The sequence below is a fragment of the Chionomys nivalis genome, chromosome 1 (genome assembly GCF_950005125.1).
Source record: "Chionomys nivalis chromosome 1, mChiNiv1.1, whole genome shotgun sequence".
In the NCBI taxonomy this organism is placed as follows: Eukaryota; Metazoa; Chordata; class Mammalia; order Rodentia; family Cricetidae; genus Chionomys; species Chionomys nivalis.
In genome coordinates this window covers 127,494,730-127,515,525 of record NC_080086.1, presented here as the reverse complement: position 1 = coordinate 127,515,525, position 20,796 = coordinate 127,494,730, and the positions used below count along the sequence as shown (strand labels likewise).

Sequence of the window (20,796 nt, the reverse complement as noted above, 5' to 3'; positions counted from 1 at the left end):
GATTATGGCAGACACATGAGACTGATACATTAGCTATGACACAAAAAATAAAAGTGCCAAAAATATAAAATGGCGATTGAAAAACAGAATTAAGTAAAAAGTAATAGTTTTAAAACGTTTAAAAATCACTGGAATCCCCTCCAAAAATTAAGAAAACAGACATTAGAAAAAAGGAGATATGACAATCTGAAATCACTGTCCTAAGCACCATGAGGACCTAGTAACAGAACAAAACATCTGTAATATCATATGTCATGACAAGGCATACTTGCTGTAAAACTTACCTCTGCACTTTTCAGAGATTTCAACAGATTGTTGACTGTTTCTGGAAATGCACTGCCCAACATCCTTCCCATCTTCTCATAAAATGCCCCAACACAAGCCACTGCTGCCCTGTAAAATGGTCTCACTGGTTAGTAACACAATTTCTGGGCTGGCAAGAGGGCTCAGTGGGTAGAGGCTATGTTCTGAGTCTCATTTCCAGGACCTACAGGGTAAAGAGCACTAACTCCCACAAGTCCTCTGACCTCCACACATGCAATGTAGTGTGCATGTGTACACACACAAGCACACAGATATACAAAAGGTTTAAAGACAATTTATTATACGTTTCTGATATTCAAATTTACTTTAGGCTAAACGTAATCTACTCATCAGTAAACTTGTATGCAACATGGTCTCTACTTCTACGTTGCCTCTCTAGTGCAAAAGCAGTTCAATGACCAGGAAGGTATGGATTCCAAAATCATTTCATTCTTTAACTGGCTGGACTGGGTCAGCAAACTAGTCTTCCCCATTCCTCACTAACTCTTTTCTTTTCATCTTAGACTCCACTGCTGACACCATGTCAATTCTCTCAGCTATGTCCAAAGTCTCATGGGATGATGCACATGAGGAAACCCAGCCCCTCCCCAGATCTAGTTAGAACTTCCTGTCAGTCCCATGCCTCAGGTTCCACCCACTGAAGTCTTTATGATAGGGAGTCCCTAAATCACCTAGAAAAAGCAAAAGAACATGCCGGGATTCCTGTAAGCGTACTTACAGCTTTGTTGGTAAGTAGGCTGCAGTGTCATCCTTACTTCTGATAATGTCGTTACACTTGTCTAGTGTTTGAAAAACTGTGTAAGTGTCCCCAATGCTATAAAGGGCTGCAAGGTTCTTAGCTAACAATTTCCGAGTAGGTGGTCCAGGTGAGCTGCTTATTAATCCAGTTAATTGTTCAACAAGTTTCTTCTGTTTTTCTTTTACGTCTGTCTGTTATTTAAAAAAGAAAAGAACATCATATTTTTCCTTTTACCCTTATTACTTTGTAGTCAAAAATACTTAACATGTATGATGCTCTAATAATTAAAACCTGTATTCACTAAGCGTAACTCACACATAAAAACTTTTATAAACATGAAAACTTCAGTAAGAAATGATCCAATCTTTCCTAGATTAAATCACTAGTCCCCTTTATTGTCCAAAAGTTTCATTTCAACAAAAGAGATTACTGTGTGAGCCAGTTCCAGATCAACTTAGGAAGTTAAATCATATACTAACGTTTGGATGACTGATATCTAAGGTTTTCCCCTGAAAGGGCAGATATGGTTGTCCAAAAAGTTAGGGGCTAGTAAAGGAAACCAAAAGAAATTTAGAGATCTAAGCAACAGAACATAATTCCCAAATCCACACATAATCACTATCTAGTCAGTATCTAGAATTCACTCATTCACTTGAGAAATGCAATGCAATTACTACAAGCCATGCACTACTCTAGGCACTGGACACAACAGTGAAGAAAACAAAGTCAGGTTCTCATGAAACTTACGTTCTGGGGGGAGGGACAGAATATAAATACATGAATGGTATGAGTGCTTACTATTTTATATAAGTTAATTAGAAAAACATCTCTCTTTAATGTGAGGTGGTGAGCTATGCAGCTATCCAGGAGAACATTCCAGGGAGTGGGAACAAGACATACAACGTTTGCAAATGAAGTGTGCTTAGCACACCTGAGGACGGCAAGGTCAGGATAGCTGGGATGAAGTAGGAAAAAACAGTCAAAGACGAAGTCAGAAGAACCCAGATGATTACACTGAAGAACACTGAGTTTATTCTGAGAGCGCTGCAAGCAGAGGAGGGTTGTAATCTAAGTGTTTCACCCAGTTAACTCTGACTGCTGAAACTGTGGTTGCTGAACATACACGGCAGGAGCAGGGTGGGCAATTAGAAAGCTACTGCAACAACCCAGAAGAGAGACACTGGAGAAGCAGGCGGTTGCTAATCAGCATGATAGGAGGTTTAACAAAGAAGTAAAGGACGATTTTAAGGATTTGGGAAAGGATAAGTTTGAAAAAGAAAATCACTACTTTGGTTTATATGTGTTAGTGTTAACTCTGAGGGGTGTGTGTGTGTGTGTGTGTGTGTGTAGAAAGGGGGGAGGAGAAAGGACAGAAGAGAGAAAACCATGCTGCCCTTGAATTTACTGTGCAGCTGAGGACGACTGTGAACTTTTGATCCTGCTGCTTCTACTTCCCAGGGACTGGGATTATTTCTGTGGGCTGCCACATAAAATCGTTTTATGTGTGCTAGGAATTAAATGCAGGACTTTTTGCATGTTAGAGGCAAGTGCTCTGCCAACTGAGCTACATAGGAGCTCATGAGCTATCTTCTGAAAGGTGGGTATCTGAAATGGGGATAGAAATCATAAGATTAGCTATCACTAAAGAGTAACACTGATGACTCTCACAACAAAACAACGTGAGTGTTGAGTATTTAATGCAGAGGATCAGCTATGTGAAATGATGGGAAAGGACCAAATAAAACAAGTCCTGACTATTGATTTGAATAATTTGAGTTATGTGATAACTTGGAAAAGAATTTTCAGTGGAAGGAAGACAACAAAGGTTCAGTTAAAGAAGATTTAAGAGATAAGTGAAATTTCCAGTTAAACGTTACAAGGGAATCCATGCATTTACTGTCTTTATGGCAATTAAAGTGATTCTATCAGGCAGGAACAATAATATCAGAGCACAAGTTTACAACAGCTACGACAATAGGAAAAGAACCCAAGCAAAATCTGCATGCCTAGGACTCCCAACAGAGAAAACAAGAAGAAATTAAGACACAAATTACTCCAACAGTTCATGTTTTTAAGGCCTGGGAGCCTTTTGAGGTTAGACTAAATCTTCACCTGGAAACATAAGCAAGGACTGGTTGATAGTCTAAAGGGTGTACAGGAGAGCACCCATCACGTCCAGCATTTCATCACTCAGGCAGCTAATGCAGGAAGACAGCGGCTTGTTTGAAGCCAGTCTGGGAAACACAATGAGTCCCAGGCCAGCCATGAATAACTAATAAAAGCCTGTCACACCAAGTAAAATCAAAGCCACACACACACACACAAAAAAAAAACCCCACAAAATCTTCTATGCTTCTCTCCTCATTTTAGAAGAAGGCTAGAGGCTTGTTTTCTGAAAAAAACAGTAAGACACGACAACTCTGGACAAGGAAGTATCAGGCACAACTGTGGACTGAGGTCACTGTACTAAAACAGGAATTAAGTGAATATTTACATACTGAGTGTTGAAGCCTTCAGGCTCCCCATCCCAGTCCCTCAGTCCTAGACAATTAACCACATCTCCTTCAGACACTAGAGTAGAAAAGTATCTTCTAGGGAACAATCAGTCAAGAGGAACAAACTAACACAGTAAGGACAGGACTATCCTATCTGACATTCCGCCAACAAAATTCACCTTTTCCAGAACACCTTCTACGACTCACTTTTAAATTTGAACAAAGCTCTCATTTGAGGAACGCATCTAATGCTTAAAAAATAAACAAAATATGAACAAAACAACCTTGCATCAAAGAGTCTGTGTAGGAAGTAGAAGAAAAAGTAAAAGTCTCTTTTAAGTCCCCACAGAGAACATGCAGACACTGGGATCACAGGCATCACAGAGACCACTTCTAGGCACTGATGACTATGAGTGACACCAGCCACAGAGTCATCTTCTCCCAGTCACACTAAGCTGAGATATGAAGGTCGCAACAAGCAGGATTTAGTCAGGGTTTCGGTTTTGTTGCTGATCAAGAGAAAGATAAACTAGAAATTCCTGACGTGAGTGACTCATAACATTTTCAAAACACGATGTTTAAATTTTCCTTTATATTAATCTCATGGGGGTAGGGGAGCAATACCTACCTTGTTGGCAGCAACTAGAACTTTGTCAAGAAATCTTAACCATTCAAAGATAAACACTGGTCTCTTTGCTTCGGTGATTTGAGCCAATGCTTCTTCATTTAGCAATAAGCTGTGAGCTAACTCCATTATTGAAGTTCTTAATTCACACCTTAAACAGATTAGATAAAATAAAGAAGTGCATGTAAGGAATTTTTATTTATGTGTAGGACTGTTTGTCTACATAAATGTATGTGCACCATGTGAGCCTGCTGCCCACAGAGTTCAATCAAAGCAGAGTGTTAGCTCCCTGCAACTGGAGTTAGAGATGGTTTTGAGGCACCACGTGGGCCCCGGTCCTTTTCAAAAGCACCAAGTGTTCTTAACCACTGAGCCATCTCTCCAGTCCCCACATGTAAGGATTTTTAAATATTAAATGTCAAGTCTCATAAATGCAACCACTAAGATAGGGAAAGAAAGTATGGTTTCACTTCTCATTATTTCTTATTTGTTCAATATAACTTCTTTGATACACAGCCTAAGAGAACCAATTTTGAGAAGACAACGGAAGAAACAAAATTAAACTGGAGGTAAGAATGGAGTGCAAGGAAAATGGAAATACTACAAAAAGGCATTATTCCCGGTAATTCACTCTACCATGAGAACCCCCTAGCAACAAGCTCACGCCTCTTGGCGAGCTTTCTCAGTCCCTGGCTGAGTGTACCAGCACCTTTACCCGTCCCTGGCTACCAGGGCCCAGGATAATAACCCCAGGCTTCCGACAGGCGAGGGGCGGGGCTCCGCAGTAGTAGCGCCCGAGACAACCCCTCGGCCAGAAGATGCAGACCCCGACTGCTCGGTGTCTCGGTGCACCCCGCTGCTCCGAGGGTCGCGACAGCTTGGGGCCTGGGGAAAACGCGAGTCGAGGTCGCGGGGACGCCCCAGGATGTCAGCTTCCAGTCGCGGGGGTCCCCGAGCTGTCAACCCCACGAGGCTGAGGCTCTCGGGCCTTAAAACTGTAACTCCCTCCTCAGCCCTCGGCAAACGTCCCGCGGCACAGGGATCGCGGTGCACGTCTACCGGCAGGCTTTGACAGCGCGCGGGACCGCCTCACCTCCTAGTCTAGCAAGAGCGGAGCAGCTGAGCTCCGCCGGCAGAAGTCACGGCGGACGGACCCGGATGCCCCGCCTCCCAAACTCCTGCCAGCAGGAAGAGGGAGGAATACGCAGGCGCAGAACGCTGGTCACGCGCACGCGCACTCTTCACGCTCTCTTAACCCCGCCCACCCGCAAGTTTCCGAACGAATCCGCTGTCAGAAACAAGTGGGATGAAACTCTGCGGGGCCCCGCACGAAATTGGACAGCGCATGCGCAGCGCGCTGAGGGGGTCGAGGCGGTAAAGCTGCGTATTTAGGGTCTGTGGACGCCCAAGAAATTTTGATTGAGGTCGGTGCTAGTTGGCTGTGACTGCCCATCACGACATCAGCAGCGCCCCATCCGTGAGTGGTCATTTTGGTGAGTCGAGGCAGGCGGGAGGGAAGGACCAGCGATGCTCGAGACACCCATAGGAAAGAGGTAGCCCACCTCCGTGTATTCAGTAGCCCTTGCTTCAAACTACCGTACCCTTTGCCCAATAAAGAATAAGCCTGCACCTATAATATTCCCGTTGAGAAAACGGTTACCCATTCTTTAGGTGCATACGCAAAGAGCTTCACACTATCTTGTCCTGGTTCTTTCACACACAGCCACCTCCAACCCAGCCGCAAATGCTGTATGATCTCCCCTTAGGTAGACCACCTCGCTGCTGTGACTCTTAAGGGATGGTCCAGCATCGTTGCCTGGGTTTTCTGTCCATCGCCTTGTGAAGTTTATGCTTATGTTTGAAGGGAGTGGATAACGCTGGTGTATAGTGTCCTCTTAGCAAGAGAGCTTTCACACTTGAGGACCTAAATTCCTTATTCCACTCCTTAAAAGTAATTTAACTTCCTCACCAGTAGTAACTAACTTCCTCAAAATGTGTGTATCGGTGACATTGCAATACCTGGGTGTAAGTAAGTGTGATGAGGTGTGAAAATTGTAACTATCAGATGTAATAGCTAAAAGGGAGCACTTTCAAAATAACCTGTAATACCTTGTACTTTGTGGGGTCTCACTGGACAGATCATGCTGCCATCAACTCCAGTACACCAAAGGACCACCATGTCTTGACTGTGGAAATGTTCCCCCTAAAAATAATTCGACTTGGGCTAGAGATTTAGCTCAATGGTAGAACGCTTTCCTTACATCAGTGAGGCCTGGGGTTCGATACCCAACTCAACAATGATGGTTATAGCCTCGTTCTGTTCCAGGCTAGAGATTTAGCTCAATGGGAGAACGCTTTCCTTAGACCCAGCTCAGCGATGACAATTATAGCCTCGTTCTGTTTCAGGAGCAAAATCACCAAGACCTGTATTCTCTGTGGCTACGAACAAATCATTTAGCCGGATTGAGCCTTAATTTTTCCAGCTGGAACGTGGAGCTACCTGTTCATATCTATTGAGCTGTTGATGAGCTAGGTGAGTGTTACGTGTAAGCATACCTGTATTCAGCCTGACTCACCTCAGGCTGGACTGTTTCCCAGGTGGCTCACTGATTTAGCTCACACATTTGTGCCTCAGATCCTTCCACATGGATGCTCCAAAGAGCTTCTTGACTGCTCCCCTGTGTGGCCACAGGCTTGATTCAGTTAATCCATGCTACCAACTTTACAGAGTGCAGTGTGCAAAAGTCAATCTCAGACTCAAAATCCTGTACACGAATGGCTCAATGTGGAGAGTGCACAGAGTTATCAAAAAGCCCAGAGGCAAGATTTACTAGGAACCGACCATCTTGGAGAATACCACATGATTATATGAGTGTCTGTCTGGAGAATCACAAGTTCCAAGGCCAGCTTGGACTGCATCGTGAGTTCCAAGCCAACCTAAGATACACCAACCTGAAATACAGGGTATAGTGTGGTCTGATCTCAGGAAAGAAACAAAAAACAAAGCAAGAGTGTTTACTTCTGTGGTGTTTTGAATCCGTATGGTACCAATAGACGCATATTTTTGAATACTTGGTCTCCAGTTGGAGGACTTGTTTTGGAGGGATTAGAAAGTGGGCCTTGCTGGAGGTGGTGAGTCACTCCAGGGGCTTTGAGGTTTCAAAAGCCCACACCATTTCCAGTTAGCCATTGTTGGCTTTGCTGCTTCTCTGTTGCTAGGACGTAGAGTGCTGAAATTCTCTATGTTTGTGCACAAGGGAGCATCATGTAGCATTGCTTCTCTCTCTGGTTGATTTCCATCTTGGTAAACTAAAATGATAATGGTAATACTATTACTTTGTCCCATTTGATTTGTAGGCAGTGTTGTCATATGAAGTTGAACATGGCAGAAGAAGAGGATTACATGTCAGATTCCTTCATTAATGTTCAGTAAGTAAATGAGTATGCCTAATATGATGATACGCAAAAGGCATCTGTAGACTATAAAGTAAGGACAGTGTTTGGGTGGTGGTACCGTAATCTGTGTGCTGTTTTGAGATGGGGTCTGTCTCATGTAGCTTAGGCTGCCCTCCAACTCACTATGTAGCTGATTCCCCTGCCTCTGTTTCCTAAGAGCTGAGATTGCAGGTGTGTACAAAAGCCATGCCTAGCTGTTGCAGCGCTGGGGGTCATACTCAGGCTTCAGACGCGCTAGCAAGTGCCCTGTCACTGCCTGAGCTATTTTCCCCTACCACAGACCAGGGCCTTTTCTAATATGGATTTCGATTTTGAAGGCAGAGGCAGGCAGATTGCTGAGTTTGAGGCCAGCCTGGTCTACAGAGAGTACCAGGCTGGCCAGGACTACACAGAGAATCCCTGTTTGGAACTCCCCTCCCCCCAGGAAAAAATCAGTCTTCCTGTTTCATGGCTAACATCCCATGTGTCCTTACAAAGATAATAGGAGCTTTCTCTCTTTTGGTGCTAACCATTTTACTTCTGCACTTAACCCTCTTTGGGTGCCCTCTTCTGTCTTCTGTCAGAGTCAAGAGAGAAAACTTCCTGCCCTCGCCTGCACTGTTGCCTTTCTTTTTCAGAGAAGACATCAGACCAGGCGTGCCAGTGCTGAGGCAGATCCGAGAGGCCCGTCGAAAAGAAGAAAAGCAGCAGGAAGCTAATCTGAAAAACAGGCAGAAGAGTGTAAAAGAGGAAGAGCGGGAAAGACGTGACATCGGGTTGAAGAATGCACTAGGCTGTGAAAACAAGGGATTCGCTTTGCTCCAAAAGATGGGATACAAGAGTGGCCAGGCTCTGGGCAAGAGTGGTGAGTTGTGCATGGAAGTGGCTCAGTGTTCTCCCACTCAACTGCAGTATGCTGATGGAGACCTAAGCTGACAGTACTTTTATCTACCAAAAAGTAAAACAACTTAAGTTTCTTAGCATCTTTGGTGCTAGCAGTCCTTAGAGTTGTCTGCTCATGGCCCTCTTAAACGCCACACATGCCGACACGAGCTGCTTACCATCCCACCGCCGCCTCAAAGGCACTGGCAGGCGGCTGACAAGGGGAGCAGTGAGGAATGGGTGCAGGCGATGGGCAGAGAAGCGCAATGAAGCAACTTTGGGGACCATCATGGGGCTCTTCTCGGCTTGCTCTGTGCCCACGGCAGCCATCCGACTGACCTTCCAGTTGGAGGATCTGTGTTCCCCTTTGGGAAATCACACTGCTTATGAGGATGTAGTGGCTGTAAATTGTGGCTTCGGTTTGCTTTTTTTTTTTTCTCTCTATTCTAATCAATCATATAGGAAGAGTGTTTCCTCCTGAGATTGTTGCCCATTAAGACTGTTGTGTCCCTAATATCACTTCCTAAAATGGCATATGTGCACAGGAGGGGAGAGGCAAATGGATCTCTGTAAGTTCAGGGCCAACCTGTCTGTATAGTGAGTTCCAGGATAGTTACAGCTATGCACTGAGACCCTGGTCACAAAAATAGATGATAGATAGAGAGGTAGATAGGAGGTATTTGAAATTAGGAGAGGTAATAGCTGAAAAAGAGAGCATTAGTTTACAGAATTCAATTTGCAGTGTCACTGAGACTGGGAGGGGATATACAGAGAGCATTGTAATGTTACATACCACACTGACTGACCTGAACTTGGTGGTAGGTAAAATAGTTTTAATCTATGTTTCTTTTTTCTTTTTTTAGGAGATGGCATTGTTGAGCCAATTCCTATCAATGTCAAAACAGGTATATATAATCTTCTTATTAGTATATTAAGTAACAATAACTTAGATTGGTTTGCTTACTATGTTTTGTGATGGTGTCCTTGTATTTGGCTGTCATAGAAAGCCTATGGAATAGTAAAATGTTAAACTTTTAAATATTTTTAAAGTTGTTTTTATAGTAAAAAACTTTAAAAGTATGTTTTGGTAAAATAGAAGTGATAGAATATAAAATTTAGCCAGCCTGGTCTATAAGAGCTAGTCCCAGGATGGGCTCCAAAGCTACAGAAAAACCCTGTCTCAACAACAACAACAACAACAAATATATATATATAATTTAAATCATAAAAAATATGGGGGATCCAGGAATAGTCATTTGTAGTTATACATCTGTAATCTCAGAATTTAGGAGGAAGATGGAGATGTGGAGGCTAGCCAGAGCTACATAGTGAGGCCTGCCAAAGAGTTAAGGATGAAGCCCACTGACTACCATCTGCTCATCCAGTCCATGGCCCTGCTTCTGATCCCAGCACCACAAACCAGGGGGGCATCTTTACAACTGCAAAGCGCAGAGCACCTTTCTTGTCTTCTGTAATGTTATCAATGGCATTTCTTAGTGTCATTCCTTGAATTAATTCAAGAAAAAACAAGCATACATTTATGAAAGTATGATAGTTGATACTATTTTCCTAATTTTTATTTTATTTACTTATTATTATTATTATTATTTTTTTTTTTTTTTTGGTTTTTCGAGACAGGGTTTCTCTGTGGTTTTGGAGCCTGTCCTGGAACTAGCTCTTGTAGACCAGGCTGGTCTCGAACTCACAGAGATCCGCCTGCCTCTGCCTCCCGAGTGCTGGGATTAAAGGCGTACGCCACCACCGCCCGGCTTATTTACTTATTATTGACTTACTTATTTTGTTTTGTTTGAGACAGGGTTTCTCTGTAGCCCTGGCTGTCTGGAACCCACTCTGTAGACCAGACTGGCCTTGAACCCAGAGACCTGCCTACCTCTACCTCCCGAGTACTGAGGTTGAAGGCATGTGCCACCACTGCCCAGCTCCTAATTTTTAAAAATATGTGTATCATTACTGTTTTGGATGAGACTCTTGTGTTTTCTGTTGCCGTTTTAATGAAATAAGTTTGGATAATTATATTCAAGTGAAAACTTCATTTAATTTCTTAGGTATTTAAATTGTTGTGTTTTGAAGTTTAAATATAAATGAGTAAGTTCCTAAATTCCTCATCAGAATTTTTGTCTGCGACCAGGAAAAAGTGGCATAGGTCACGAGTCATTACTAAAACGGAAAGCAGAGGAGAGGCTAGAAAACTACAGGAGAAAAATCCACATGAAAAACCAAAATGAAGAAAAGGCTGCCGAGCAGTTCCGGTAAAACGTTTTCTTTGAGCTGGTTCAGATCCCCTTTATTATTCTCGGTGTTCCTTGGTGCTGGGGTATATAAGGCAGTTAGAGAATGGGGACCTTACTATACAACCCTTCTTTTCTTAGGATGCGACTGAAAAGTAAGCAGGATGAGCTGAGGCTCGAAGGCGACCTGAGAAGGAGCCAGCGAGCTTGCCAGCAGCTGGACGCCCAGAAGGTAGGTGGGTAGCTCCTTCCAGTTTCTTAGAGTTTTGGTACCTGCATGATTTGGTTTATGTTTTTGTTTTTGTGATGTGGTTTTTTGAGATGGGGGGACTCCATGCCTTAAAACTTCCGTTTGATGTTTGATGTGTACCACCTGTTGTGGTTACCGACACCCTAATGGCTGACTTACTCCAGTGACCTGTTTCCTGAGTTGTCTGCTAAGTGTCATTACTCAGGCCTGGAATGTATAGAAATTCTGTTCCCCATGTTTGACTAACCAGAATAACCTAAGTTTAGTCCACACTGATCACTTTGTGTATCTGTTGGAAATTTAAGGTGGAATGCTTAGGCCACACTTATCACTTTTGTGTCTGTTGGGAATTTAAGGTGGAATGCTTAAGTCACACTATCACTTTGTGTGGCTGTTGCGAATTTAAGGTGGAATGCTTTCATTTCAAGTAGGAGTCTTTTAAAATCGTTTTAAACAAGTCATTGCCTTTACAAAACACAGTGAGTGGTATCGAAAGAAAAATGACTTCACTTAAACATTGGTATGGTTTCTATCATATATAAGTAGCCGGGAAGAATGTCCTACTACACTGTATTTTCGTGAGATATTGCCTTGCATGTATTTGCTGACACGTAATGACTTCCTAGCTTATATGTATAGCTTTCTACCCATCACTCATCTTTCCTGCTTGACTGACAAAATTCTAATTGCCCTTTCAGTCATCACAGTTCATGGCCCTGGTCTTTACCAGGAAATTGCACTCAGTGAATATTAATTGGAAGAACAGATTCATGTTAACACAAACATACTTAAGACACCACAAGTATACTTAGCTGTGTTTTACAAGAATAATTCTGCATTTTCAGAATATTCAGGTTCCCAGGGAGGCATGGTACTGGATAAGGCCTGAAGAGGAGACTGAGGAAGAGGAAGAGGAGGAGCAGGATGAAGATGAATACACAAGCGAGGATTTGAGTGTATGTCTGGGCGCCATTGTCTCCTCATAGCAGGAATCTTGGCCTTGGCACTGTTAGCCCCTAAAGTGGGTAACTCTTTGCCAGGGCAGCATGACAGGATGTGTAGCAGTAACACTTGGCCTGAGTCCTGTCACCTGACTAGGTGCAGGGATGGAGAAAGGACAGACACAAAGATACACATACAGGAAAACTAGGATCAGGTTGGGTGTGCTCCCTCTGATGGGGAGTGCCTATTACCCCAGCAGTCTTGAACAACAGTGTGTTCATTAGGAGTAGCTCTGGGGGAGGAACTAGCTGGTCTTGATGGGAAGTTTCTCTAGGCAAGCAGTCTCAGGCAGTGACATACCAGAGGAGGAGGCTACAGTTGCCAGGTGAAACTGGCATCTGGAGGATGGAGACTAGCTATGCTGCTGTGTAGGCAACAGAGAAGCCTTGATTGGATGTGTATCACACGTATTAGCATGCCATGTCGAGTCTACAGTGCCTCAGCCCCGCAGGAGTGGCAGAGAGGAGCAGCTGAGTGTTCCTCAGGAACCCGAGAATTAGCGATTATAAATGATTGATCAGGGTGTGCAAACTGGCAACTGTAGCTTGGCGCCCGAAAAGAGTTCCCCAGCATTGCTGTATACCCCCCACCCCCCGGGGAGAAAAGTTACCCTGCGGTGAGAGCTACTAGCCCCAAAATCAAAATTTCATATAATTCTCCATTTTACTGTAGTTTACTGAAAATTACAGGTTAGCTGCAAATTTAAATGATTGCACTTAGCTTTGTTTCCTGTTAAATTTCTAGAAGTGATCCTAATGTGTACCTCATCCATTCCCCAAACAGAACAGCCAGAAGGAAGCGCAGGGTGGAAGAAGGTAACTTAGTGAGTGAAGGCACCTGCTGCCGAGCCTAACAGCCTGAGTTCTAGCCCTGGGACTCACGTGGTGGAAGGAGAGAACAGACTCCCAAATTTTCCTCTGACACACACTGCCAAGCACCTGAGACCATATACACATATGCACAATTAACTTCTAAAATGTTATTATTCAGGAGCAGGTGACAGTACTCCTATAGTTACTCGAATATGTAATTTTCCTAGGTAGTAGTCACAGCCTGAAGCACACATGTATGGCTTAGCTGAGTTCTCTGAGGAATGTGGCTGAAGGAGGCAGTCTTCCATCCCTCCACCGGAGGGACAGATTTCCTTGAAAGTAAAAGAGGTCTTTGAGAATCCTAATTATCGCTGGGCACAGTGGCTACTCTGGTGTCCCATGCTGTGCCACTCAAAGTGGATGTTCCTGCTGGGCATGATGGTGCACACCTTTAATGCCTGCACTTAGGAGGCAGGAACAGGTAGGTCTCTGTGAGTTCAAGGTCTGCCTGGTCTGTATAGCAACTCCAGTTCAAGAGTCCATGAGATCCTGTCTTTTTTTTTAAAAAAAAAAAAAAAAAAAAAAGCAACAAAACCTCATCACAGAGCCAGCTAGAATATGATTTTCTTTTTTATGTTCACCAGTTGTCTCTTTTTTTTTTTTTCTTTTTTTTTTTTTTTTTTTTGGTTTTTCGAGACAGGGTTTCTCTGTGGTTTTGGAGCCTGTCCTGGAACTAGCTCTTGTAGACCAGGCTGGTCTCGAACTCACAGAGATCCGCCTGCCTCTGCCTCCCAAGTGCTGGGATTAAAGGCGTGCGCCACCACCGCCCGGCCACCAGTTGTCTCTTGTGGACAAGTGGTTAGTCAGCTGAGACAAATATATCACCTCTGCTCTGACACCTTGAGTAATTGTTGGAGAGTGTACCAGAAGAGTTCAAGCCTGGGCCTGACCTGAGATTCAGGAGCCGAGGTTCTGGTCGACGCAAGCACTGACGCCCCTGTGTCCTCTGTCAGGTGCTGGAGAAACTGCAGATACTCACTGGCTACTTACGAGAAGAACATCTGTATTGCATTTGGTGTGGGACAGCCTACGAAGGTGAGAAGATGCTTTAAAAACACTGCCCATGAATACTTGCTTGTTTGTAATGAAACCTGCATGTCTTATTTATTCCATTCAAATAGCAGTGTGGGGCCGGTGCTAAAGAAATACTGACTATAGAAATAATTGAGTTTTTATTAGAATTCAACACTTATTTTTTCAGTAACTAAATGTGCAAGAATTTTCACCATTTTACTACTCAAATAATTTTAAGTCTAAAGAATAACTTACAAAGGCTAGGCATGGTGGCACACACCTTTAAACCCTGCCCTCAAGAGGCAGAGGCAGGTGGATCTCTTGAGTTCAAGGCCAGCCTGTCCTACAGAGCAAGTTCAGAATGGCCAGAGCTACACAGGGAAACCTTGTCTGGAAAAAACAAAAGAAAAGAGAGAGGAAGAAAGAAAGATGGGTTGGTTTTATCTTTGTGTGTTCAAAGTTTGTATGTGAGTGCTGTGACCGCAGCTCTCTGGCACAGCAAGTCCAGCCCAACGAGGGCTACATAATGAGACCCTGTCTCAACCACCTACCCACAGCAAAAAAAAAAAAAAGAAGAAGAAGAGGAGGAGGAGGACTAAAAAAACTTGAAAATAATTTTTTTTCATGCTTTATTTTTTGGAGACTCATTCTTTGATAGATGCTTGCATTAAAATTTTATAACTAATTTCTATTTAGGCACACTATTGTCCTAATTCATTACAATCAAGTCTGTTGAAATCCACTCTCTCTTTTTTTATTGTGAAGAAATTAGTTTAACCTTTGCCAAACATTTTTTCTTTTTATTCTTCTCTCACATATTACATCCTGACTGCAGTTTCGCCTCCCTCCTCTCCTCCCAGTTCCTCTGCACAACCTTCCCTCCCCCCAGATCCATTCCTACTTCCTTTCCCTTCAGAACAGCCTTGCCAGATATCTTAGCTGAGCCGTTTGTCTCATGTACTGTCCATTTTACCTTATTAACTTGTAATTAAGAACTTTGTATCTGAGAATGAGGATTTTTTTGTTATTATTTTAATCTCTGTGCATGTGGGTGCAGTGCCCACATGTCTATGTATGCACCATAGATTTTCAGATAGAACATTTAGTGTTCGTGGAAGCCAGAAGCAGGCCTCGGATCCCCTGGGCTTGGAGTAAACTGTTGTTAGCCACATGTGGACGCAGCAAATGGATTTAGATCTCTGGAAGAGCAGCCAGTGCTCTTAACCATCAAGCCATCTCCCCAGTCCCCTGCCCCTTATTTTTTATTATTGTTTGAATCTTTCCCTCATTTATTTTGTAGAATTAATAACAAACATGACTGTCCAAAAATACTGCATACAATTTTCTAAAATTACTCTAAACTTGTATATATTTACCTTTTATTTCTTCTACATAAATTACAGATAAAGAAGACCTATCTTCAAATTGCCCAGGACCAACCTCTGCAGATCATGACTGAGATTGTTCCCAATAAAGTAAAAACTATTTATGCCGGTGTCGAAAGAAGGCCTTTATGTAATGCTTGATTCTTTCAGAAGTATGTTCTACTTGGGGTAAAATTGCTCACTGGCTTGGGAAAAAGTTACTGTTATTTCAAAATACAAGTATCATAGAGATGGACAATTATGATTTATGCTGGTATTATGATGCTTGTGAGGCATCCCAACAGGTAACACACTTAGTCGCCTCTTTACTTGGGATCAGTTGAGAAATAAGCCATCATGGGAATCAGGAAATCAGTTGTCTGCCTTAGAACTGGAGGTATACTGTAATGGTAGAATGCCTGCCAAGCCTGGGCATGGACCTGAGCTCAGTCCCAGCACCACAGGTCAGGCTTCTCAACACGAAGCTGAGACACAGAACACTGCCACTTTCTCTCACCAGGCTCCTTCATAGTTGGTTTTTGTTTTTGTTTTTTTACATACTAGTCCCAGTTCCCCTTCCTTGCTCTCCTTCTGCTCCCCTTATCCCCCCTCCCCACCACACCTCCCATCTGCTTCTCAGAGAGGGTAAGGCCTCCCCTGGAAAGTCAGCTAAGTCTGTCCCATCACCTCACTGAGGCAGGACCCCGTGCCTAGGCTGAGCGAGGTCGAATCTCTCCATAGAGAATGGGCTCCACAAAGTCAGTTCATGCATTAGAGCTAGAACCTGGCCCCACTGCCAGTGGCTCCACATGCTGCCCAAGCCACACCATGGATATTTACATTCGGGGGTCTAGTTCGGTCCATGCAGGTCCCACAGTGGTCAGTCCAGAGTCAGTGAGCTCCCACCAGCTCCGGTCAGCTGATTCTGTGGGTTTCCCGTCCTGGTCCTTTGTTCATATTGCTCTTCCCTCTCTTTGATTGTACTCTAGAAGCTCAGCCCAGTTGTTATTTGTGGATCTCTGCATCTGCTTCCATCCGTTTCTGGATTAGGATTCTGGCGTCCCTGGGGTTGTAGACTGTAGTCTGGTTACCCTTTGCTTCATGTTTGCTATCCACTTATGAGTGAGTTAATACTATATTTATTTGTCTTTCTGGGTCTGGGTTACCTCACGCAGGATGGTTTTTTTTTTTTTGTTTTTGTTTTCGTTCTGATCATTTGTCTGCAGACTTCAAGATACCATTGTTTTTTACCACTGAATAGTACTCCATTGTGTAAATGTACCACATTTTCCTTATCCATTCTTTCTTCCTGGTTCTTATTTGGAGAAAACTACACACCTGTCCTCTGCCTGTAGAGTAAGCGCCTACCTTATGGTCTAGGACCAGTGTCTTGAAGAAACAGTTTTATCCTGTTTTGTTTTTCGGAATCAATAGATGTTAGCTCTCGAGAGCAGGAACACACCGCAGGCTGAGCCAGACATGCTCCGTTCTTCACCTCAATAGCCCCTGGGAGAGAAAACACTTCTCTGCAGAAAGGAAGGAACTGAGGGATCAGAGGCTTCCATACTCCCAATCGATCGTGTCTGGGATCAGACATGAAAGTCATGGGGCTTTTTTCAAAGTCTATATCCCCAGGGCTCTCCTCTAATGCGTTTATTTCGTCTGATCTAGGGCAATTCCTGAATATCCACTTTTCTTTTTAAATTGCAAGAGTGTGCAACAGCCTGCCTTTATAATTGTCAAAAAGAATAAACAGCCCAGATGTCTGTTGAAAAATACATAAAATGTTACACATTCATACAACAGCACCCTGTTTGGCCGCAGAAAGGAATGCCTTACTGAGACTTGCTACAATGTGGCTGAAACTTGGCCAACAATACTATATGAAAAACACCCCCTGAATGGTCTGTTTATTTATATGCATAGAATGGACAAGTCTATAGCCAGGAAGCAGATTTGTGGTTTTCAAGAGTTGGGTGAAGATAATGAAACTGTTAACGGATGTGGGTTTCCTTTGAGGTGACAAAAAGATGTTGAAAATTGAGTATAGTGTTGATGCAAGTCGGAATAAACACGATTTAGTTGTAGGTGTTGGAGAAATGAATTGTATACAATGTGAATTATAGCGCACAACATTTTTTCTATGTTTATTAAGTTAGGTGATATGAGTGTGGGTATGGGTGCAGGCGTGTGTACCATGGGGCGTGAGGAGGTCAAGGACTACTTGTGTAAGTCAGTTCTTTCCTACTGGGCAGGTGCTGGGGATCGAACTCAGGTCATCGGGCTTGGTGGCAGGTGTTTTAACCTGCTCAGTTATGTCACTGTCCCGAAAACTTGCTGTTTAAGTTGAGGGTGATTTCAGGTACAAACAATTGGAAAGACTTTGAGGGCCAGAGCATGTTCTGTTCAGGTCTGTGTAGCTGGGCCTTAATCCGGTAACCCCAAGCATAGGATCCGTGACGGCAAGCCTCCAGGGTGCAGAGTTGCTGAATCTCATTTTGAGTTTCTTGCCTCCAGAACTGCAGTAAGTGTATATAGTGTAGACGACTGGGTCTGTGCTAACATGTTGCAGCTATAGGAAATTAAAATATACCACAGCTAAATTAACATCAGCAGGGCTCTACGTATTCCAGAGCATTTTGCTTGCCTCCCGGTACTGCTGCAGTTTTCAGTTAGAACTGGAGACAGTACTAGTGTAGCTACACCCATCCAACGTGGGGCACCACGAGCCACTTCTGAGTGGAGGACATGCTGCAGACGTGACTAGTTCCTCCAGCAGATGCTGAGAGAAAGGAAAACCAGGGAGTATGCTATGGAGTCAAAGGACGTGTCAGCCAAGTAACCTTGGGTCCTCCTGGTTTTAAGCAACTGTACAAAGATAGTCTTGAGGTTGTACAATTGATCAGGACTAATATTTCTTAGTTTGTCTGAGAAGCAGGGACATGTGGCTTTGTTAATATTACAAAGAACTTGTCTGTTACAAATCAGCCTTTAAATAATTACAACTGGAACACTGTAATGCCTGAGAGTCATTGTAGAATTTTCCAGACAAAGAAATAAAAAACGGAAGGGATAGGTATAACAACAGAGGTAAAATATTCTTTGCTAAAACCGCTTAATGTTAAACACAATCTCCTAATTCTTGTCTATGAGTTTAAGAAATTATGAGAATTAATATTGAATGAAAATATTTTCTGTTATAATAAAATGTTAACATGCCTAAGAGCCCTATGCTTCGGTGAACACTCAAGTGGCGAATGGATGATGTAAGTCTGTCTAGTGAGTCTGCAGATGATGACGTGGAGAAGCTGGCATTCAGGTTTCTCATGTCACATGCAGATATGAAACAAGTGTCCTTAACGGGCATGCAGCCTGTATGGTTGCACTAGACCATTCTCAGAAGTCCCCCACACTTAGCCACTTAAAAAGCACCTTACATTTCATTTCAAACTGGGTCCCACAAATTATGCAACTAGCCATACATATATAATATATATTATATATATTGTATATATTGTGTATGTATATACCATGAATATATTTGGTATAATTTTTATGTTAAGTTCACATGTCTTTATGTATGTGTGTTTGTTATGTGGGTATATTTAGTAGAAATGGTATGTTTGGTCTGTGGTAAAAATTCTAGTGATGCAACTAGATGAAGATGTTTTTTTAAAAGCTGGACCTGGAATTAGCAGGCGAGGTTCTACTTTGCCCCACTATTGCTACAACTAGGAATATACTTTTTATTTCCTGGCTTTTGTAGACTGAAAAAATACATCTTCAGAAGTAAATAAAAGATGCTAAGAGATAATATACTTATTCCATAGTGTAAAAATACCAGCAATGGAAGGGGAAATGCTACTCTCACTGCCCACATTATTTGGATTCCTCTTAAATGCAGCTTCGTTCATTAAAGCCAGACAATATTAGTTTGTTTTTAAAGAGATTTCATTCCACCTAGAAAAAATTTGAAAAATATATCTCTGCCTATATTTGCCAAGGGTTAGCATCACGGGGGTCCTTTTTTTCCCCCTTTCTCTGTAACTCCAGCTTCAGGGGGTCCAGGGCCTTCATTTGGCATTTACTGTTAGTGCACTCACAAAGATATGGACAGACAGAAATAAACATCTATTAAAAAATAGTTCCAGCTGGGAGGCAGAGGCAGGCGGATCTCTGTGAGTTGGAGGCCAGCCTGGTCTACAAAGTGAGTTCCAGGATAGCCAGGGCTACACAGAGAAATCCTGTCTTGAAAAACAAAAAAAATAGTTCCTCCAATTTCTTTGTTTCTCTCTCTCTGTCGGTCTCCCTCCTCTGTTTCTCTCTCTCTCTCTCTGTTTCTGTGTGTGTGTGTGTGTTAAATTGTCTTTTCAAAGAAAACAAATTATCTAAGAATAATCACATTCAGGATTTGCCTAATAATTTCCTCATGATTGTAACTGGGTTATGAATTTGGGACAAAACTAATTCCGATATGACATTGGGGGCCGCACATCATGAGGTGATGATAGATTGGATCACATTGTTGTGGTTATTGTGGTCTCCGCTGGAGAGGTGTGTGGCCCTCTTTAAACTGCCGACATTCTCTGCAGCCTTTCTCACTCTAGTTCAGCATCCAATGATGAATCTTCCCTTGCCGCAGAGTCAGCAAACCCCAGGCTACACACCTCTATAGAAGTGCTTCTCTTATTGCTGCTCATCGCTGGTAGCCCACATTTGGATCGCTGTCAAAACTGTAAAATGACGTGAGTTTTGTAATGGTGGTGCGCTCCTCGGAAGTCTAGACAGACCCTCAAGGTCTCCGGGGATGCAGTCCACATTATCTTCAGCATTTCCTGCCGCTGTTGGGGCCAACGACTTCTCTGCCTAGTGTTCCCTGTGTGCATTCTTTCCAGTTTTCTCTGCCCCTCACTCACCCAGCCCAGCTGTTCTCTCTACTCTTCCAAATCTTTCACGTTCTTGGAAGTCTCTTCAGTGTAATTTCCAGGCCCTCTGTTCTTTAAGAAGTGATCTTGCCTGTCTAGTGAACAGCTTCCTGTTCCTAGCCCTGCCAACAGCACAGCCATCTTCCTTCAGGGCTTTGTTATAATAGATACAGAATGTACTTAAGATAAAAAGACTAATTGAGAATTTTCTTTCTGACCGCATAGTCCCCTCCCCTCCTCTAGCTAACCACTTGAAAATCTAGTGTGGCTTCCTCATTTATCTATCTTTTCCATCTCAACGTATTTGTTGAGTGTTCTAAAACATTTTTAAAATAATTTTGTTTATGTGTTCTGGAATGTTATGTGAACGCTTTCTTCTGTACACATTTTCAAACTTGTTTACTTAGTTATGCTGTTAATATACTGTTACTACATTCAGCCTCACTTTATTCATTCTCTGATATGTAAACAAAATTTTATTTTATTTATTTATTTTTTTTGGTTTTTCGAGACAGGGTTTCTCTGTGGCTTTGGAGCCTGTCCTGGAACTAGCTCTGTAGACCAGGCTGGTCTCAATCTCACAGAGATCTGCCTGCCTCTGCCTCCCGAGTGCTGGGATT

At 43.0% G+C, this 20,796-nt stretch overlaps 2 protein-coding genes across 3 annotated transcripts in view; one reads left to right on the top strand and one right to left on the bottom strand.

Annotated features, from left to right (window-relative positions):
• Heatr5b (HEAT repeat containing 5B) overlaps window positions 1–5,346 on the bottom strand; it is a 77,229-nt gene extending 71,883 nt beyond the window's left edge. Inside the window, exons 1-4 of one of the 2 annotated variants that reach the window (XM_057765794.1) lie at window positions 5,277–5,346; window positions 4,187–4,334; window positions 1,043–1,254; window positions 285–393 (exon numbers count right to left, since the gene is read on the bottom strand). In XM_057765794.1, the coding sequence (XP_057621777.1) occupies window positions 285–393; window positions 1,043–1,254; window positions 4,187–4,312 (447 nt within the window). In that variant the 5' untranslated portion in view covers window positions 4,313–4,334; window positions 5,277–5,346. Of the gene's footprint in view, window positions 1–284; window positions 394–1,042; window positions 1,255–4,186; window positions 4,335–4,892; window positions 4,994–5,276 lie in introns of those variants that run through there. The other variant, XM_057765801.1, reaches the window with a different exon arrangement.
• A 155-nt stretch (window positions 5,347–5,501) lies between these two features.
• Window positions 5,502–15,896, top strand: Gpatch11 (G-patch domain containing 11). Its single transcript, XM_057765810.1, has 10 exons — window positions 5,502–5,676; window positions 6,590–6,716; window positions 7,541–7,612; window positions 8,257–8,483; window positions 9,364–9,405; window positions 10,650–10,770; window positions 10,891–10,981; window positions 11,845–11,955; window positions 13,827–13,908; window positions 15,291–15,896. The coding sequence occupies exons 3-10, from the start codon at window positions 7,554–7,556 to the stop codon at window positions 15,344–15,346; spliced, it is 789 nt and encodes a 262-aa protein (XP_057621793.1). The 5' UTR covers window positions 5,502–5,676; window positions 6,590–6,716; window positions 7,541–7,553; the 3' UTR covers window positions 15,347–15,896.
• Window positions 15,897–20,796: the final 4,900 nt, after the last annotated feature.

What these genes read in the sequence shown, in the direction of transcription:
- Gpatch11 (XM_057765810.1), top strand. Translation starts at nt 7,554, where the DNA reads ATGAAGTTGAACATGGCAGAAGAAGAGGATTACATGTCAGATTCCTTC. An exon ending in AAGGCTGCCGAGCAGTTCCG is followed by an intron (nt 10,771 to 10,890) that starts GTAAAACGTTTT and finishes TTCTTTTCTTAG; the next exon opens with GATGCGACTGAAAAGTAAGC. An exon ending in ACACAAGCGAGGATTTGAGT is followed by an intron (nt 11,956 to 13,826) that starts GTATGTCTGGGC and finishes GTCCTCTGTCAG; the next exon opens with GTGCTGGAGAAACTGCAGAT.